General features: G+C 32.6%; 1 protein-coding gene across 7 annotated transcripts in view; it reads left to right on the forward strand.

Annotated features, from left to right (window-relative positions):
* Positions 1-656: 656 nt before the first annotated feature.
* Positions 657-15638, forward strand: part of LOC108759261 (uncharacterized) — a 19924-nt gene continuing 4942 nt past the window's right edge. For 3 of the 7 annotated variants that reach the window (XM_018504609.1, XM_018504611.1, XM_018504610.1), the window contains exons 1-8: positions 657-4240; positions 4318-4730; positions 8445-8468; positions 10561-10701; positions 10769-10890; positions 12563-12687; positions 12784-13067; positions 13138-13320. In XM_018504609.1, the coding sequence (XP_018360111.1) occupies positions 787-4240; positions 4318-4730; positions 8445-8468; positions 10561-10701; positions 10769-10890; positions 12563-12687; positions 12784-13067; positions 13138-13320 (4746 nt within the window). In that variant the 5' untranslated portion in view covers positions 657-786. The remainder of the gene's footprint in view (positions 4241-4317; positions 4731-8444; positions 8469-10560; positions 10702-10768; positions 10891-12562; positions 12688-12783; positions 13068-13137; positions 13321-15638) is intronic. The other 4 variants (XM_018504614.1, XM_018504615.1, XM_018504613.1 and 1 more) reach the window with 4 other exon arrangements.

Consider the following 15638-nt stretch of genomic DNA (forward strand, 5'->3'; position numbering starts at 1 on the left):
TTGTCATCACCGCCGACTATAGCTGATTGTCACGCGTATCACAGTGCACCGTTGTCGACAAAATAAACTCGGATTCTGTGAACATTTACAATCTGTCGTCGCCTGTTTGAATTCACTTATTCGATCCCAGAGATTTATATTCAACCGGCAGCACACTTTTTTCATTTTGCCTCGTTCTGAAACTTGTGTAAAACGTAAGTCAGTCCATGAGTTTTTTCTCTCCTTTATCGTTAGTGTGATTGGGTTTTTTTTTAACAGTATTATGAAAATGTCATATGATCACTTTGTATTAATTGATAGAATTAAGACTGGAAAGGGCTGTCATATCGGTATTATTTATATTATGTTTCTTCTACTTGCGTTGCTTTATTCTGATAATTTTATTGTTTGTACTAAACTAAATATCTCGTTGGAGTAGGAACATATTGCATAAATAAAATTTATTAGAATGTAAAGAATACAGGGCGATTTGAAAGTATTATAATTTTTGTTTTTAATAAGCACTGTTACTACCTATTATGAAATAGTTAAACATACAATTTTTTTTTTTTTCAGATAAAATAGGAGTTCTTGTTATGCTGTTAATCCTTATACTTGGATGAACTTTTTATGTGTGTATGTTAACCTGAAATGTGTTTTTCAGTATATAAGTTAGAAAAAAGTAGAAGTAATTCTAAAAAATGATGATAAATATTATGCTATGAGAGAGTATATCTTGGACATTGACAAACAGGAGAATCTACTAAACATATACCAAGTGAGGCACCATAGTGCCAAGCTTGGGTAATGGATCCCGTTGGTCCATGGTATACGTCATATAATCGTCTAACTGTGAGTAGCTCCACTGGAACGTTTCAAACAACATCAACTACAACTAGTGATTTTGTACCTCATCATTTAACAACAGCTGTTGCGCAGGCAGTACCATCAACAACGACGTCACAATTACTTTTACAAGCAGCTCATACGACAGCAACTCTGGCAGGTCAACCGTCTCCCTTTAACCCAGGGGGATTTCTATCTCCACCTCCTGTGAGTTATGAAGTCTTTACACCTTTGTTTCATCCTAATACTAAGCAGGCACACTATGTTACTCAACACAGACAAGTACTTGCTCAGGCACAAGCAGTGACAAAACAGAACACCACAACCGAATCCGATATCTCTACGTTGAGAGAGAATTATAGCTCGACTCATCAAGCTACATTTTTCGAGCAACATGGAGCGTCGACGTCGCCTACGACATCAACGTTAGCCTGGACGTCTCAGAACAATACGCAACTTCCTAGCCCATTTGGCATTTTACCACACGAAAGCGTTGTTCCATCGTCTCCAGGTCCACCTTCTACAAAATCTAGTAGTATTGGCTATGAAAACACATTTAATACTCATTTTAATACGACACAGACCTTAAACAATATAAGTGCGTCTCAAATAACCACTCCTTCTGCGTGCAACACAGATTTTAAAGCATCCAGCTGTTCAACTGACACAAAAAAGTCTATCAGTGTGAGATCTCAATCGCCTACCGTTAGCATAAAATCCACGTTGCAAGTCAGCAATAGTCAAACATTCTTTCATCAAGTTCCAACCTTTAGTTCTGACACCTTGACTGATAGTTATCCAGGCGCTGGTAATGGAGGTCAGTCCGCCACTGAAAATGAAAAAGTTGAACCATCACTACATCAGCAATCGTGTATTGTATCAACACCGAGCAATTCTTCTGGCAAAGAATATAGAATATCACAACCGTCCTCGAGATCGACCACGACGATTTTTTTAAATGCTCCAGTTCGGTCAGGTTCCACACAAGTAATTCAGGATAAACAGGAAACACGCAATGGCAATTTTGCATCGCCATCAAATAAAACTGCGACCACTACCGCGACTCAACAGAATATTCAGACCAAAGCACAGACCAAGATTTATCCAGACCTAGGGAGTCACGGAATTGAGCACAGACGAAATGAGCAACAGGGACATGACAGTAGTCAATCATCTCCAATTAGTTTCTCCATCATGGAAAGCCGGAACTTAAATTACACTGCAAATAATACTTGCAATAATACCAACAGCAAGCTTACGAACAGTCAGAGGACATCGTCTAATAGCAATTTACAGTCACATTCTCAACAACAGCAGCAGCAACAAACGTTTCATGTTTTGAATCAACAGCAACAGCAACAACAACAACAGCAGCAGCAGCAACAACAACAGCAGCAACAACAACAACAACAGCCGCAGACTCCGACTTATAGACATTATTTGACAGGATCAACAAGCGATGCGGAATATCACCATCCAGGTAGATCCAAGTCTGCTACATCAACGGATTCTGCTTACTCGTCCAATACTTCGACGCAAAATGGACCCGACTGCAATGTCGTTGTTCCACGACGACCAAGTCCTCTGCAGACTCATTCGCAGGCTAGTCCCTTGGGTCATGTACCAAGTCCTGCGTATCCAATGTACAATAGTCCGATGGCGACTATGTCGTCACCATCACCGTTGCAACAACATGAGACTAATGGTAGTCAGTGTACTAATGGTGCATCATATAAAAGTGGAGTCACTCAGCATGTCGCTCCACCGTCACCTTTGGATGTCACTGTTCCCAGACCGGCATCACAGGGACAAGTAGCTTACTCGTCGGTGATCACACGAGCATTAGGCACCACAGAAAATAACAAGACAGCTTACAATACAGAGAATAAAACATACGATAGACAGCAACAACAAGACTTCTCACAAATGCAAAAGCAACAGGTTTGTTGGGAAAATGGTAATCGGCAAACAGCGAACGGCAACAGAAAGTTTTCCGTCTACACTGGTGCAAATACGGCAACCAGTAACGGTATAAATGCACAGAGTTTGCCGGTCCAACAACAAGTACAAAGGCTTATGAATGTATCAACAGATAGGCAGCAATCATATTTTGAATCCAATCAAGTGGCGTTGCAAGATTTAAGCAGCTGTAGGGGAGATCCAATGAGCATCGTAAAGAATCTGCAAACATTGCAACAAGGTCCCTGCTTGCAACAGCATACGACTGTTGCTACCTCGGTTGGTATGATAGAACAACAAAAGCAGATCGAAGAACGGCGAAAAGTCGATAGCGTCAATAAAAAGAGGAAAAATTTGGAAAAGAATGGACATGGTATATCATTACCTAATGAGCTTACAGGCAGCACGACGATGACAGAATATCTCAGTAGGATACCTCCGCCTGCGCATCATAATACGGCGAATCAACAACAGCAAAATGGTTACTTTGAATTCGAACGGTGGAATTTACCGCCACCGACCGCCAAAATGTTTCCCACCGCGTCCAGTGCCTTCGGTTCTCAGCCGTCATTGCACCATTCGAGTAATTTCGTGGGCACTCCAGCTCATCAACATCAATCATTAATGGTATCGCACCATCATGCACCACCACCTATTCCATATTTTCCGGCTTTTCATATTCCCGCAGGTCATCATCCGCATCACTCGCACGAATTTCAATCCTCGGTCGAGATAACGCCAATAGGATTTGGTGATAACATTACGAATCAAAACACTAATTATAATCAAGAGGTCAGAGATGATCAGCCTAAAGTGATTGTTCCTAATATTGAAGAAGAATTAAATTTTCTTCAGCAGGATCAACTGATACAAATAAATAAAGATTTTAAACGGCCCAACAGAGATCCTAATACGGGATTTATGACGAGTTATTTAAAATTTCTGCAAGGTGAAAAAGATCCTTCTCCACCACCTGCCATACGTGGTGGTAGGAAAGCAACTTGGAATAGGTCAAAACCGTATATATCTGTTAAGCCGAGTAAATCTGTGGAAGTTTCGATTAACGGTGAAAGTATTAAATCTCAAGAAAAGCCAGCGTTAATAAAGGAGACACCGATTAAAGAAACACCAGTAATAGATTACGCTAATGATCCTAGGTATTTCCCTCTACCGAAAGAAAGAAAGAAATTAAATTTTGATTCGAGCGACGATGGTTTTACTAGTGACGATGATTTTCCATTTCCTCCTAAGAAAATGGAAAAGAAAGTGCAGAATGTAAATAATACAAACAATATTGAAGTTGTTACTGTAAAATCAGAAGGAAAAGGTAGGAAAGGTCGTCCTATTAAGCCTGGTGGACCTACAGATAGAAAGAGAAGAGCTGCTGCGGCAGCGGCAAAAGCTGCTGCTGCAGCAACGGAAGCAGAGAAAAAGTCTTCAAAGAAAGTTGAAGAAGGTAATATAAATACACATATGTAGTATATAAATTTATGTTAAATTAATAATTATTTGAAGATATATTATTTCACACAGTGGATCCTTTACTTCTTCCTCCAAGACGTGAAACATCGAGAAGAAAGGCAAAAGAGAAAACATCAGTGAAACAATTTTTAGATCGTCAACAGGGTATATATTATTTTGATAACGATGAGGAACAGGTAGATTCCGATTCTGATCCAGCATGGACACCTGCTGTAAAATTGGTTGGCGATGAAGAAGAGAAAAGAAAGAAACGTGTAAGGCCCGTTATTACAAAAAAGATTAGGAAAATGTTAGAAGAGGACGGTTATTCGTCCGGGGAAGCGATTATCTCAAAAAAATTGACGAGAAAGAAGCATGAGATGTTCTCAAAAAATTCTAATAATTCCGGCAAACTTTCTTGTAGAATTGATGAAAAATTAGTAGCGGCGGCAAGCGATGAAGATATTGATATTTCGCCATTTAAGGTATCTAATATGTTCTGCAGAAGCCATTTAGAATATTCTATATTGGTTTGTATGTTGGTACGTATGTATTATATATAGGGCGGTTTAAAAAACCAAAATATTTTTTTCAGCCGCCTTATTGAAACCACTTATTGCTTATGGTTAAAAACAGTTACTATTATTTTTTCAAATTAAAAAAAAAATATGCAGATTTTGCGCAAGTCACATTTGTGATGGAAATTAATGTTTTTCGGTTTTTTATTTTTTTTCTGAAAGGAATGTACACTTTTTGCAAATTCTAACAAGGTAAAATTATGTCTCACCGAGTGTCTCAGGAACTTATTATTGTTCTTAAATTTTTTCAAAATAAAATAAAACTGTTGTGTGTCTATATACACGGTTGAGAGTGTAATTTATTGTATATCTTTAGATTCAGTGAATTGATAAGATTACAAACAAAATTTTTTAATGCATGATTTTTTGTACGTTATGTATTTCCCCGATATTCAGCAAGTATGTGTATATTTGATTGCATACTCGAAGAAAATTTATTTACTGTGTACATAAATTATTATAAAATAAAAAATCGAAAAATTTGATACTGTTTGAATTGAGAGGGTAATTAAATACACTCAAGATCTCTTCAAAGCATTTTTATATTTATACTGTACAGGCTAATAATATTTTACAAGAATTTTTTTTAACAAATTGAAGTAAATATTTTACTTTCATTTGATAAAAAAGTTCTTGTAAAGTTTTTTTTAGAAGAAAACATAAAAAACCGAAAAACATTCATTCTTATCACAAATGCAACTTGTGCGACCTCTGCATATATTTAAAAAAATTTTTTGAAAAAATAAGAGTGACTGTTTTTGACCGTAAGGAATAAGTGATTTCAGTAAGCCGGCTGAAAAAAGATATTTTTTGAATCGTCCACAGTGCGCATTTATGCATGCGCGCTTAATATATATGTATATATATACACATCAGGGTTGGCAAAAGTCTACATTTTTTGGATAAAGTCCATGCCAGTGGTAAAAACCGATATTTTCCGGAAAAAACCGGCAAAAAACCTGGTCTTTTCTATTAAAAATAATCAAATAAATAGATTTGATTATTTTGAGTAAAAATACATTAAGAGGAAGGGCCCTGTATGGGCTTGCTTTGAATCTTGTACAGTTGACAACATTATTGAGCAGAAATGTATTGCTTGTGGAACATTAGTTAGTGGAAAAGCTCCACGACTGAAACAACATCTTCAAAAGTGTAGTAAGTTTGAAAAGAACGATGATGATAATTCAAGTAAAAGTGAATCAGATAGGAAGAGTGAAATGAGTAAATCAAGTAAAAGAAGAGAGATGCATCGATACCGAATCACCTTCATGTTCTTATATTTTAAAGCAGCAGTTTTATAGTTTTTACAGTTTATTATTCCAGTGGATAAACTCCGGACCGGTAAAATCCGGAATTTACCCTGGTTTTTTCCACCCACTGGATTTTTCCTGCCAACCCTGATATACATACATACTTACATATCTATACGAGGGTCGTTTGAAAAGTTTTGAGCCTCAACATTAAGATGGCATTACTCGTCAAAACCATTCTGGTACTACAACTGAACATGTTTTGCAAGATACTTGTGGAAATTGTGGATGCTTAGTTGTTTGACGGTCATTTGTGCCAGTCGATGTCAATGTTTTTGTAAAAATAGAAAAAATCGAATATCGACGATCGCCATTACAAAAATTTGTATCTGTGAAGTTGGCGTATCACTTGGTGGAAACTCATTAAACATGAGTTCTGAGCTTATTTTTGATAGTTCTATAGTTCTATATAAGTTAAACAAATAGTTCCGGCCGTTAAAGCCGAGAAACCAAAACTACTAAATGATACGCCAGGTTCACACATCACTTATTTAAAAAAAGGTTCAAAACCACATTTTCTTGTAGGAATTGAAAAGTTATATAGTTCTGTGAAGAGTTCTGGCGACTAACGTTGTTAATTTAATTTTTAAACAATTTTATTACCTAAAAAATGGCCATTACGAAAAAAAAGATGATACGCTGAGCGATTACCGACAGTTCTGTAGGATATATGGTGTTTATTGTGTAATTCTAAATGTATACTAACTAGTTCCGAGGAGTTCTGGTGACAGAAATTATTTATTGATATTTTAAACAATTGTTAAACCCCGAGAAAGGCCTTTTTCAGGCAACATGTCTGATACGCTGGCCGATTTTCGACAGCTCTGTGCGACATATGATGCTTATCGTGTAGCTCTGAATGTATACTAACTAGTTCCGAGGAGTTCTGGTGACAGAAATTATTTATTGATTTTTTAAACAATTGTTAAACCCCGAGAAAGGCTCTATTCAATACATTCAGAGCTACACAATAAGCATTATATGTGGCATAAAACTGTCGAAAATCGGCCAGCGTATCAGACATGTTGCCTGAAAAAGGCCTTTCTCGGGGTTTAACAATTGTTTAAAATATCAATAAATAATTTCTGTCACCAGAACTCCTCGAAACTAGTTAGTGTACATTTAGAATTACACGATAAACACCACATATCTCACAGAATTGTCGGTAATCGCTCAGTGTATCATCTTTTTTCTCGTAATAGCCATTTTTTAGGTAATAAAATTGTTTAAAAATTAAATTAACAATGTTAGTCGCCAGAACTCTTCACAGAACTATGTAACTTTTCAATTCCTACAAGAAAATGTGGTTTGAACTTTTTTTGGCAAAATAAGTGATGTGTGAACCTGGCATATCATTTTGTAGTTTGGATTTCTCGGCTTTAATGGCCGGAACTATTTGTTTAATTTATAAAGAACTATAGAACTATCGAAAATAAGCTCAGAACTCTTCATGTTTAGTGAGTTTCCACCAAGTAATGCGCCAACTTCACAGACACCAAAATTTTACGAATTGCGGTTCGAATTAATTAACTTCCCACTGTATTGACCAGATTTGATCCCCAACGACTTTTTCCTGTTTCTTAGGTTCAAAATTAGGTTCGGAGGACACAGATTTTCATCAAACGAAAACACTGACATCGACTGGCACAAATAACTCTCAAACAACAACTTAACGTCTAAAATGGCTACAATTTTCACAGGTATCTTGCAAAACATGTACGAATGTAGCACCAGAATAGTTTTGACAAGTAATGCCATCTTCATGTTGAGACTCAAAATTTTTCAAAGGATCCTCGTATAATATGAGCAGACTTTCAAAATGCGTTTTGTCCAAAATTTGTAATTTTTAGAAAACAAGAAAGAAAGATACTACAGACAAGAAAATTACGCACTTTACAGAAAATAACAATATACCAATCAGTAGAATGTAAAATATTAAACAAAATTGCTAAACAATTGCTAAATATGTTAAACAAATGCATTTTGTTTGTTTCTAGTTAAAAAAACAATACACTTCGAAATGTCCTGTTTTTTCAGCATATAAATTAATGATGAAAAAATGCTTTCTGAACTCAAAGTAACTTATAATATGAGTGTTTCAACACTGAACACTGTGCCATCTCTAACTAAAAAAATGAACTTTGGACAAAACGCATTTTGAAAATCTGCTTCTCATATGTTTGTATGTATATATAAATTATATATATAAATTATATATGTATGCATGTGTGGATGTGTATATGCATATTAAATATGAGTAACAATGAAAATATAAATAAATTAACAGTTTTATTATATATTTTGCATGCAGCATTCGATAGGCTTAGAAGATGCGGTAATCTTTGATATTATTTTAAATTTTTAAGTAAAAAATACTTGTTCATAAAAGTTTATGCATTTTAGGCGATTTGGGAAACACGTAGGGATCGTTGGATTTTTTTTCTTACTCAGTTTTACTTGCTGAATCCGAAAATTATAATTAAAATTGTCTTAGTATCCGGGAAATATTTTTTTTCACAACAGAAGAAAGCAACGATTGATTTTATCACTGATTTTATCATTGATTTTATCATTGATTAATAATGATACAAAAAAATGTTTTAGATGAAAGTGGAACGCCTTCAAGGAGGACGTATTTTGTTGTTTTTCTTCTAGTTGGAGATGCCGAAAAGATATGATAGTCATTTCTGCTTTTTTAAGTGGAAAAAATTATATGATTTCTTTATGTAATATGAAATTCCTCTAATTATTTTGCGTGAAAAAGTATTAAGGTAGATAAAAAAATTAATAGTTTACGAGATATTTTATATTTTATTCTGGCACATATTGACATAAAATGTTAAATATCTCGTAATTTTTTTATAATCGTATCCTCATACTTGTACTATAAACCGAATAATGAGATGAATCAGTTGATATAAAGGAAACACATAGTTGCTTGCTTAAAAAAGTATTCATTTTGTCTATGTTTTGTATATGTTTTTGAAGCAACTATGTGTTTTCTTTATATCAATTGATTCATCTCATTCTTCAGTTCATACAAGTATTAAGGTACGATTATAAAAAAAATTAATAGTTTACGAGATATTTAACACTTTATAATATCTGAGTGTCTTCATATATTCATGCAACAAAATAGTTTCAATTTACGCTCAGATATAAAGGGTGTACATCCAACTTATATACAATTATTAAAAGACATTAAATAGTTATATTTTGTCGGTTTATACAAATTATTGTTTATGTATTGACATTGTCCTTTTTCTTTTTATTTTCGTTGTTGACCTGACATGTCTTATTATATTAAATACATTAGTCTCTTATGTTTCGTTCGAACTGCGATCAACATGCGTTTTTTAACTTGATTCTCTTTAGTGAATATAAATTGTAATTGATTTGATCCAATGTGTCGAGACGAATTCCTTCTATGTCTTGGAGTGAGTCATTAGTTTTTTAATGTTAATTTGTAACTTGTTGGATAGAAATATTTATAAGATAATTTTAATGTTTCGAACAGATTACAACATCAAATCTGTTAATCTGATGGTGATTTTTTCTTGGACATGAAGGGATTGATATTTTAAAATTGTATTGCTGAGGATGGTTCCAAGGTGAACTGAAACGTACTATTATTTTTTGGAATAAAGATTCTATTTTCTGGATTAAAGATTTAAGATTGTGTATTAACTACCACGCTGATTCTTATTTGACCTGTTTTTTTGGATTTTTTGTTGTTTAACACTTTATGCCAACATGTACCATAATAAAGTATAAAATACCTTGTAAACTATTGGGTTTTTTATATTTCTACCTTAATCTTTATATGCAGAATAATTAGAGGAATCGTACATAGAAAAATCATATAACTTCACTTAAAAAAGTAGAGGTAATCTTCATATTTTTTTGACGTCTCTACCTTGAAGAAAAACGACTTAATCAATATACGACCCTCTCGAAATCGTTCTACTTTTCTAAAACATTTTTTTGTATTATTATTAATTTCGGAAAAGATTGACTGTATTGATTAAAATGGACTGTATTGATTAAACTATCTTGTATGGTGCGCAAGTAAAAGTCATGACTTTAATAATAATTTATTTTAATGAAGAAAAACGATTTTTATATAAAAACAGAGAAATTCACATCATTATTCAACAAAGTGAAAATTAATTTTTGCTTTCTTCTGTTCAAAATGTAAAATAATTTCTCGGATATCAAAACAATTTTAATTACAATTTTCGAATTCAGCGGATAAAATTGAGTAAGGAAAAAGATGAACCCAACGGTTTCTGTGTGCTTATCAAATCGCCTAAAATGTACGAACTTCTTCGTTATATAAAACACTTACAATAATGTATTTGTGCAATTATAAAACGTTATAATATTGAATGAAACAGAAAGTAGTAATATTTTTCTTTATTTTTTAGTCTGGTGAATTTGTCGTGATCAAAACAGATTTGGATGAAGAAGAAGATCCTCCGTTGTGGAGAATAGATGGCAAAACGTTGCTTCAAAAATACCAGCCATTCAAATCCAATGGAAAAACTTTATACAGAAACATACCTACGGTAAAATTTAATTGAGTTTTTCATAATATATTGAATATCACTATTTTGTGTGTAATTTTTTTTACAGTATTCTGCATGGGTTTCACAAAATCGTCATATATATCGACAAGTACCAGTGAAATTCTGGCAGCAGGGCAAGACTGAAACAATTGTAGAATTTCTGAGGGATGAAATGATCATTGATAACAGGTAAATATTTATATAAAAAAATATATTTTAACAAATTGTGATAATTAATATATGAGCCTGGTGCACGGTTACGTGTGCGACTAATTAAATTTTTAAGTGACTTTATCAGGCTGAACACTATTGGATTTGTTATTTTTCACAATACTTCAAATAATATAATAAGGCTCCTTAATTTGAACAAATTAATAAATAAACAAGAAAAGACCACGAGCCAAGCTAGATCTTTAATGCTATATATTAAATTTTATATTACATATAAAAACAAATGTTTCAAATGTTTTATATTATACATATAAAAACAAAACGTTTCAACCTCTATCGGGTCATTCTCATAAATTTTTGAAATAAAAAAAATCAGGGAAATTATAAAACGAAGATGTAACAGAACGCATTGTTTCGCTCGCATAATTATAACAAGAGTTCAAATAATTAATCAAATTAATAAACAATAAGGGCTACGAGCCAAATTAGAATATACTTAAAATTTCTGAACAGACGTTTCGATCTTTTTGTCAGGCCATCCTCAGTGTTTACAATATTTAGAAAATTGAACGCAATAAAATTGAGTTTCTGTAATAATTGGATACAAATAATTTGAAAATTATAATTACATTAATATAAATGTTGGTAGTGATTCTTCGTGCATTTATGCTGTATAATCCCTTCTCTCTTATAATTTAACGTTCAAAGCATATCCAAATAATTGTGTCAAGCAGTCGCAATTTGTAGTCCATGTTAATAAATTTAGTTGAAAATATTAAGTCGATAAGAGAGTATAAAAGTATATATTCTGTCAATTATAAGAATTAATACAATAGATTATAAATTATAAAACTAATAGTGAATAAATGATCGTTATATTTATTAATTGTTCACATATATAATCGTTAACTAAGACAAGTCTCCATAAATATACTTCAAATAATATAATAAGGCTCCTCAATTTGAACAAATTAATAAATAAACAAGAAAGGGTTACGAGCCAAGCTAGATGTAGATTTAATGTTATATATTAAATGTCATACTATATATATAAAAACAAACATTTCAACCTCTATCAGGTCATTCTCATAAATCTTTTAAGTAAAAAGATCAAAGAAATTATAAAACGAAGATGTAACAGAACGCATTGTTTCACCCGCGTAATTATAACAATAAAATGTACATAAAATAATATATAATTTGTTGTCTTAAATTATCTTTATTTAGTGATTATTGGTAATGGTCCTTTTTTTTTGTTTAATATATAACTATAATTACAGATCAGTGGCCATTACAAATATGGTTGTGTTCCATTGTATGTATACACGATCAAAAAGTTTAAAGTACATAGAATTATGCACCATTTTGTTTAGAACACAAATAATTATATGCTTATATTTATACTGTCCCTTTTAGATATAATATAAATATAAGTATATAATTCTTTGTACTTAAAAATGTATATAAAATGATATATAATTCTATACATCTTTTATCATTTATATTCTATCATTCTTTACATTTTTTGATTAGTCGTATGTACACACAATCGAGTACAATTAGACTTGTGCTGGCCACTGATTTGTAACTATAGTTATATGTTAAACGAATTGGTTGAAATCGTATCATATTTTAATAATTTCGACAAATTTTATAAATTCTTATAACATTTATTTTTATTTGTTTATAGTGAGAACATTGATAAATTTATGAAAGATACCGAAAGATATCAAGATAATTTTGAAGTATACATACAGACATTAATCTCACAAGCTTTGGATTCTAATTTTCTTACTGAAATATTTCAAGAACAAGGTAAGATGAAATTAGATTGGTATTGCCTTTATAGATTATACATTATATTTTTTTATACATTATGATGAAATAATTATGTTTTTTATTATTACTTAGATGATTATTTTCTATCAAATGTTAAAACTGTCGATGAAATAACAGAAGAAAGGAAACGTCGCCTTTTATTCACAACTAAATGGAAAGCAAGCTTCGTAACAGCAATATCAACATGGCCATGTATTAATGTGCTAAAAGATTTGCCATCATCAGAATATAAAGGGAAATTCTGTGCTGGTTGTCAGCAGGCAAAAATCTATACAAGAGTTTTGCTTTATGGACAACCATATAATGGTACTACATTAGAAGGCTCGCCACCTGATCCAAGAATACCTCATGAAAAAGTATGATATGCAAATGGAACATGACAAGATGTGATAAACTCTATTGATTTATTTATTTTTCTTTTCTTAGGACTTTTTGTTATGCCGCATTTGCCAAAAGAAGGTGGCCTTGTATAATAAAGTCGCTCATCAAAAATATTTAATGTTTTTGGAATGTGCGAGAAGAGTAGCAGATAAAAAGGTAACCGATCCACATAAGGATACTACAATAATATTGAATGAATTATTAGCAGATGAAGCATGGTTGAATCAAGTAAGTTTATTTTTATTTTATTCAATTATAAGCTTAAAAACTTCATTATTGTCCCAGATAGATTTGTATGATGATTACGATATGCACAAATTAATTTACTGAAAATTTAAAACAATTTTATGATCATTTATGACATTATAAAAGCAAAAACGTTTATATTAAAGTAAATATAAAATTTAGGTTATTTGAATAATTACATTTTTTGTTATAGAATTACAAAAACATATGTATGAAAATATATCTTCACATTTATAATATTCTTTTTTCGATATCACTATATGAAATATTTACATCATACATAATTAAATGAAATACATCATATAATGATGCACATTTATAATTATCATGTGATGTCATAGAAAGCATAAATAATTTGTAAATTTGTCGATTTTGATGTACCGAATTTTGTTGAAAGGATTCGTAATCCTGATGTGATCTCATAGTAAGCATAAATGATTTGTAAATTTTTCCTTATTTTACGCCGCATGAAGTAAGACATTATAATTTTTACCAACATGAGAAAATGCGGTACTAAAAAAATTCTGAAAAAAATTTTTTTTAATTCTCACAATTATATAAAAAGAAAAAAACAATTTTTGTTTCTTACTATTTTTTCGTAAAGTTAATAGTACTTGAGTAAAAAATTATTGAAAACCAATATTCGGTGATTTTTAATAATTAATATCTTGTTAACTATTGCGAAAATTGTAAAATAGTAGAGGACTTCGTTTTACAATCAGTTTAGTCCGCTCTACTTGTTTACGCGCGTTGTCAGGAATGTCAGACACCCTATATGATCGGTATGAATGTCAAAATAAAATTCAATATATGCAAATTTAAAAGTGTTCAGACAAGCATGCGATTAGCTCAACGTTAGCGTAAGTAGGCTACCAGCCCAAGGATCTTAGGTTCAAATCCCGTCGATTCTCCATGCGTTTTCAAGAATATTTATAATTGCGTTATATAATTATAAGAATTTGTATATACATAAAAATAACTAATAAATTTAATTAATAAATATATATTCTGAAAATAAAAAACAAATTAAATTATAATTAAATTTTTTTTGTTAAAATATTCCCAGTAGACAAATGTACATATACTTTACAGCAACTTCACGTTTATCTTAGAATCATCCAATGCTTCATAGATGAGCCGATTGTGATTCGAAATATTGCAGCAACATTTAGTAAACGAAATAATCGTGATGCAAATATGATGTAAATATGAGACACTGAGAATCAGATTTTTGTTTCTCATATTTACATCATATTTGCATCATGATATTTCGTTTTCTAATTTACTAAATACGACTACAATATTTGGAATCACAATTGGCCCATCTATTAGGTGTACAACTTTGCTTCCGCCGTTTTCCTATAGATGGCTTTAGCGGTAAGTGGTGGTCGAAATAAATAGATCATAGACGTCATACAATAAACTTGGGTATCTGTCAACATAACCCCATAGAAACATTAGTCGATTTGTGTCTGCACCATAAAGTTATTCTCGATAGAAGATATCAGTTTACGAGCCAAATTCTCGTCATTTACGGGAGGTTTTAATTTTCTGCTTCAATATGAAGAAATCTGTGGCTGAGGCTCATCGAATGCTCTCAAATACTTATGGTGAGGTCGCTATTAGTGAAAGAACGTGTCATGAATGGTTTCAACGCTTCAAGAACGGTGATTTTGACGTCAAAGACCGGCATAGCGGTGGAAGAGAGGTTTTCGAAGATGCAGAATTGGAGGTATTACTTGATCAAGACTCGTGTCAAAATCAAGAAGAATTGGCACGATCATTGGGAGTGACTCAACAAGCTGTTTCAAAATGCCTCAAAGCCATGGGAATTATTCAGAAACAAGGAAATTGGGTGCCGTACGAGTTGAAGCCGAGAGATGTTGAACGGTGTTTGTTTGCTTGTGAACAGCTGCTTGAAAGGCAAAGACGGAAGGAATATCTGCATTGCATTGTGACTGGGGATGAAGATTGGGTTCATTACGATAACCCCAAGCGAAGAAAATCGTGGGGAGTTCACGACCATGCTTCCACGTCGACGGCCAAACCAAATATTTATGCTCTGTATTTGGTGGGACCAGCTCGGCATAGTGTACTATGAGCTATTAAAACCGACTGAAACAATCATAGGCGATCGGTATCGAACGCAATTAATGCGTTTGAGCCGAGCATTGAAAAACAAACGGCCGCAATACAACGAGAGACACGATAAAGTGATTTCGCAGCATGACAATGCTTGACCCCATGTTGCGAAAGTGGTCAAGACATACTTGGAAACGTTGAAATGGGAAGTCCTACCC

Source organism: Trachymyrmex cornetzi, unplaced genomic scaffold, assembly GCF_001594075.2.
Source record: "Trachymyrmex cornetzi isolate Tcor2-1 unplaced genomic scaffold, Tcor1.1 scaffold176, whole genome shotgun sequence".
NCBI classification, from domain to species: Eukaryota; Metazoa; Arthropoda; class Insecta; order Hymenoptera; family Formicidae; genus Trachymyrmex; species Trachymyrmex cornetzi.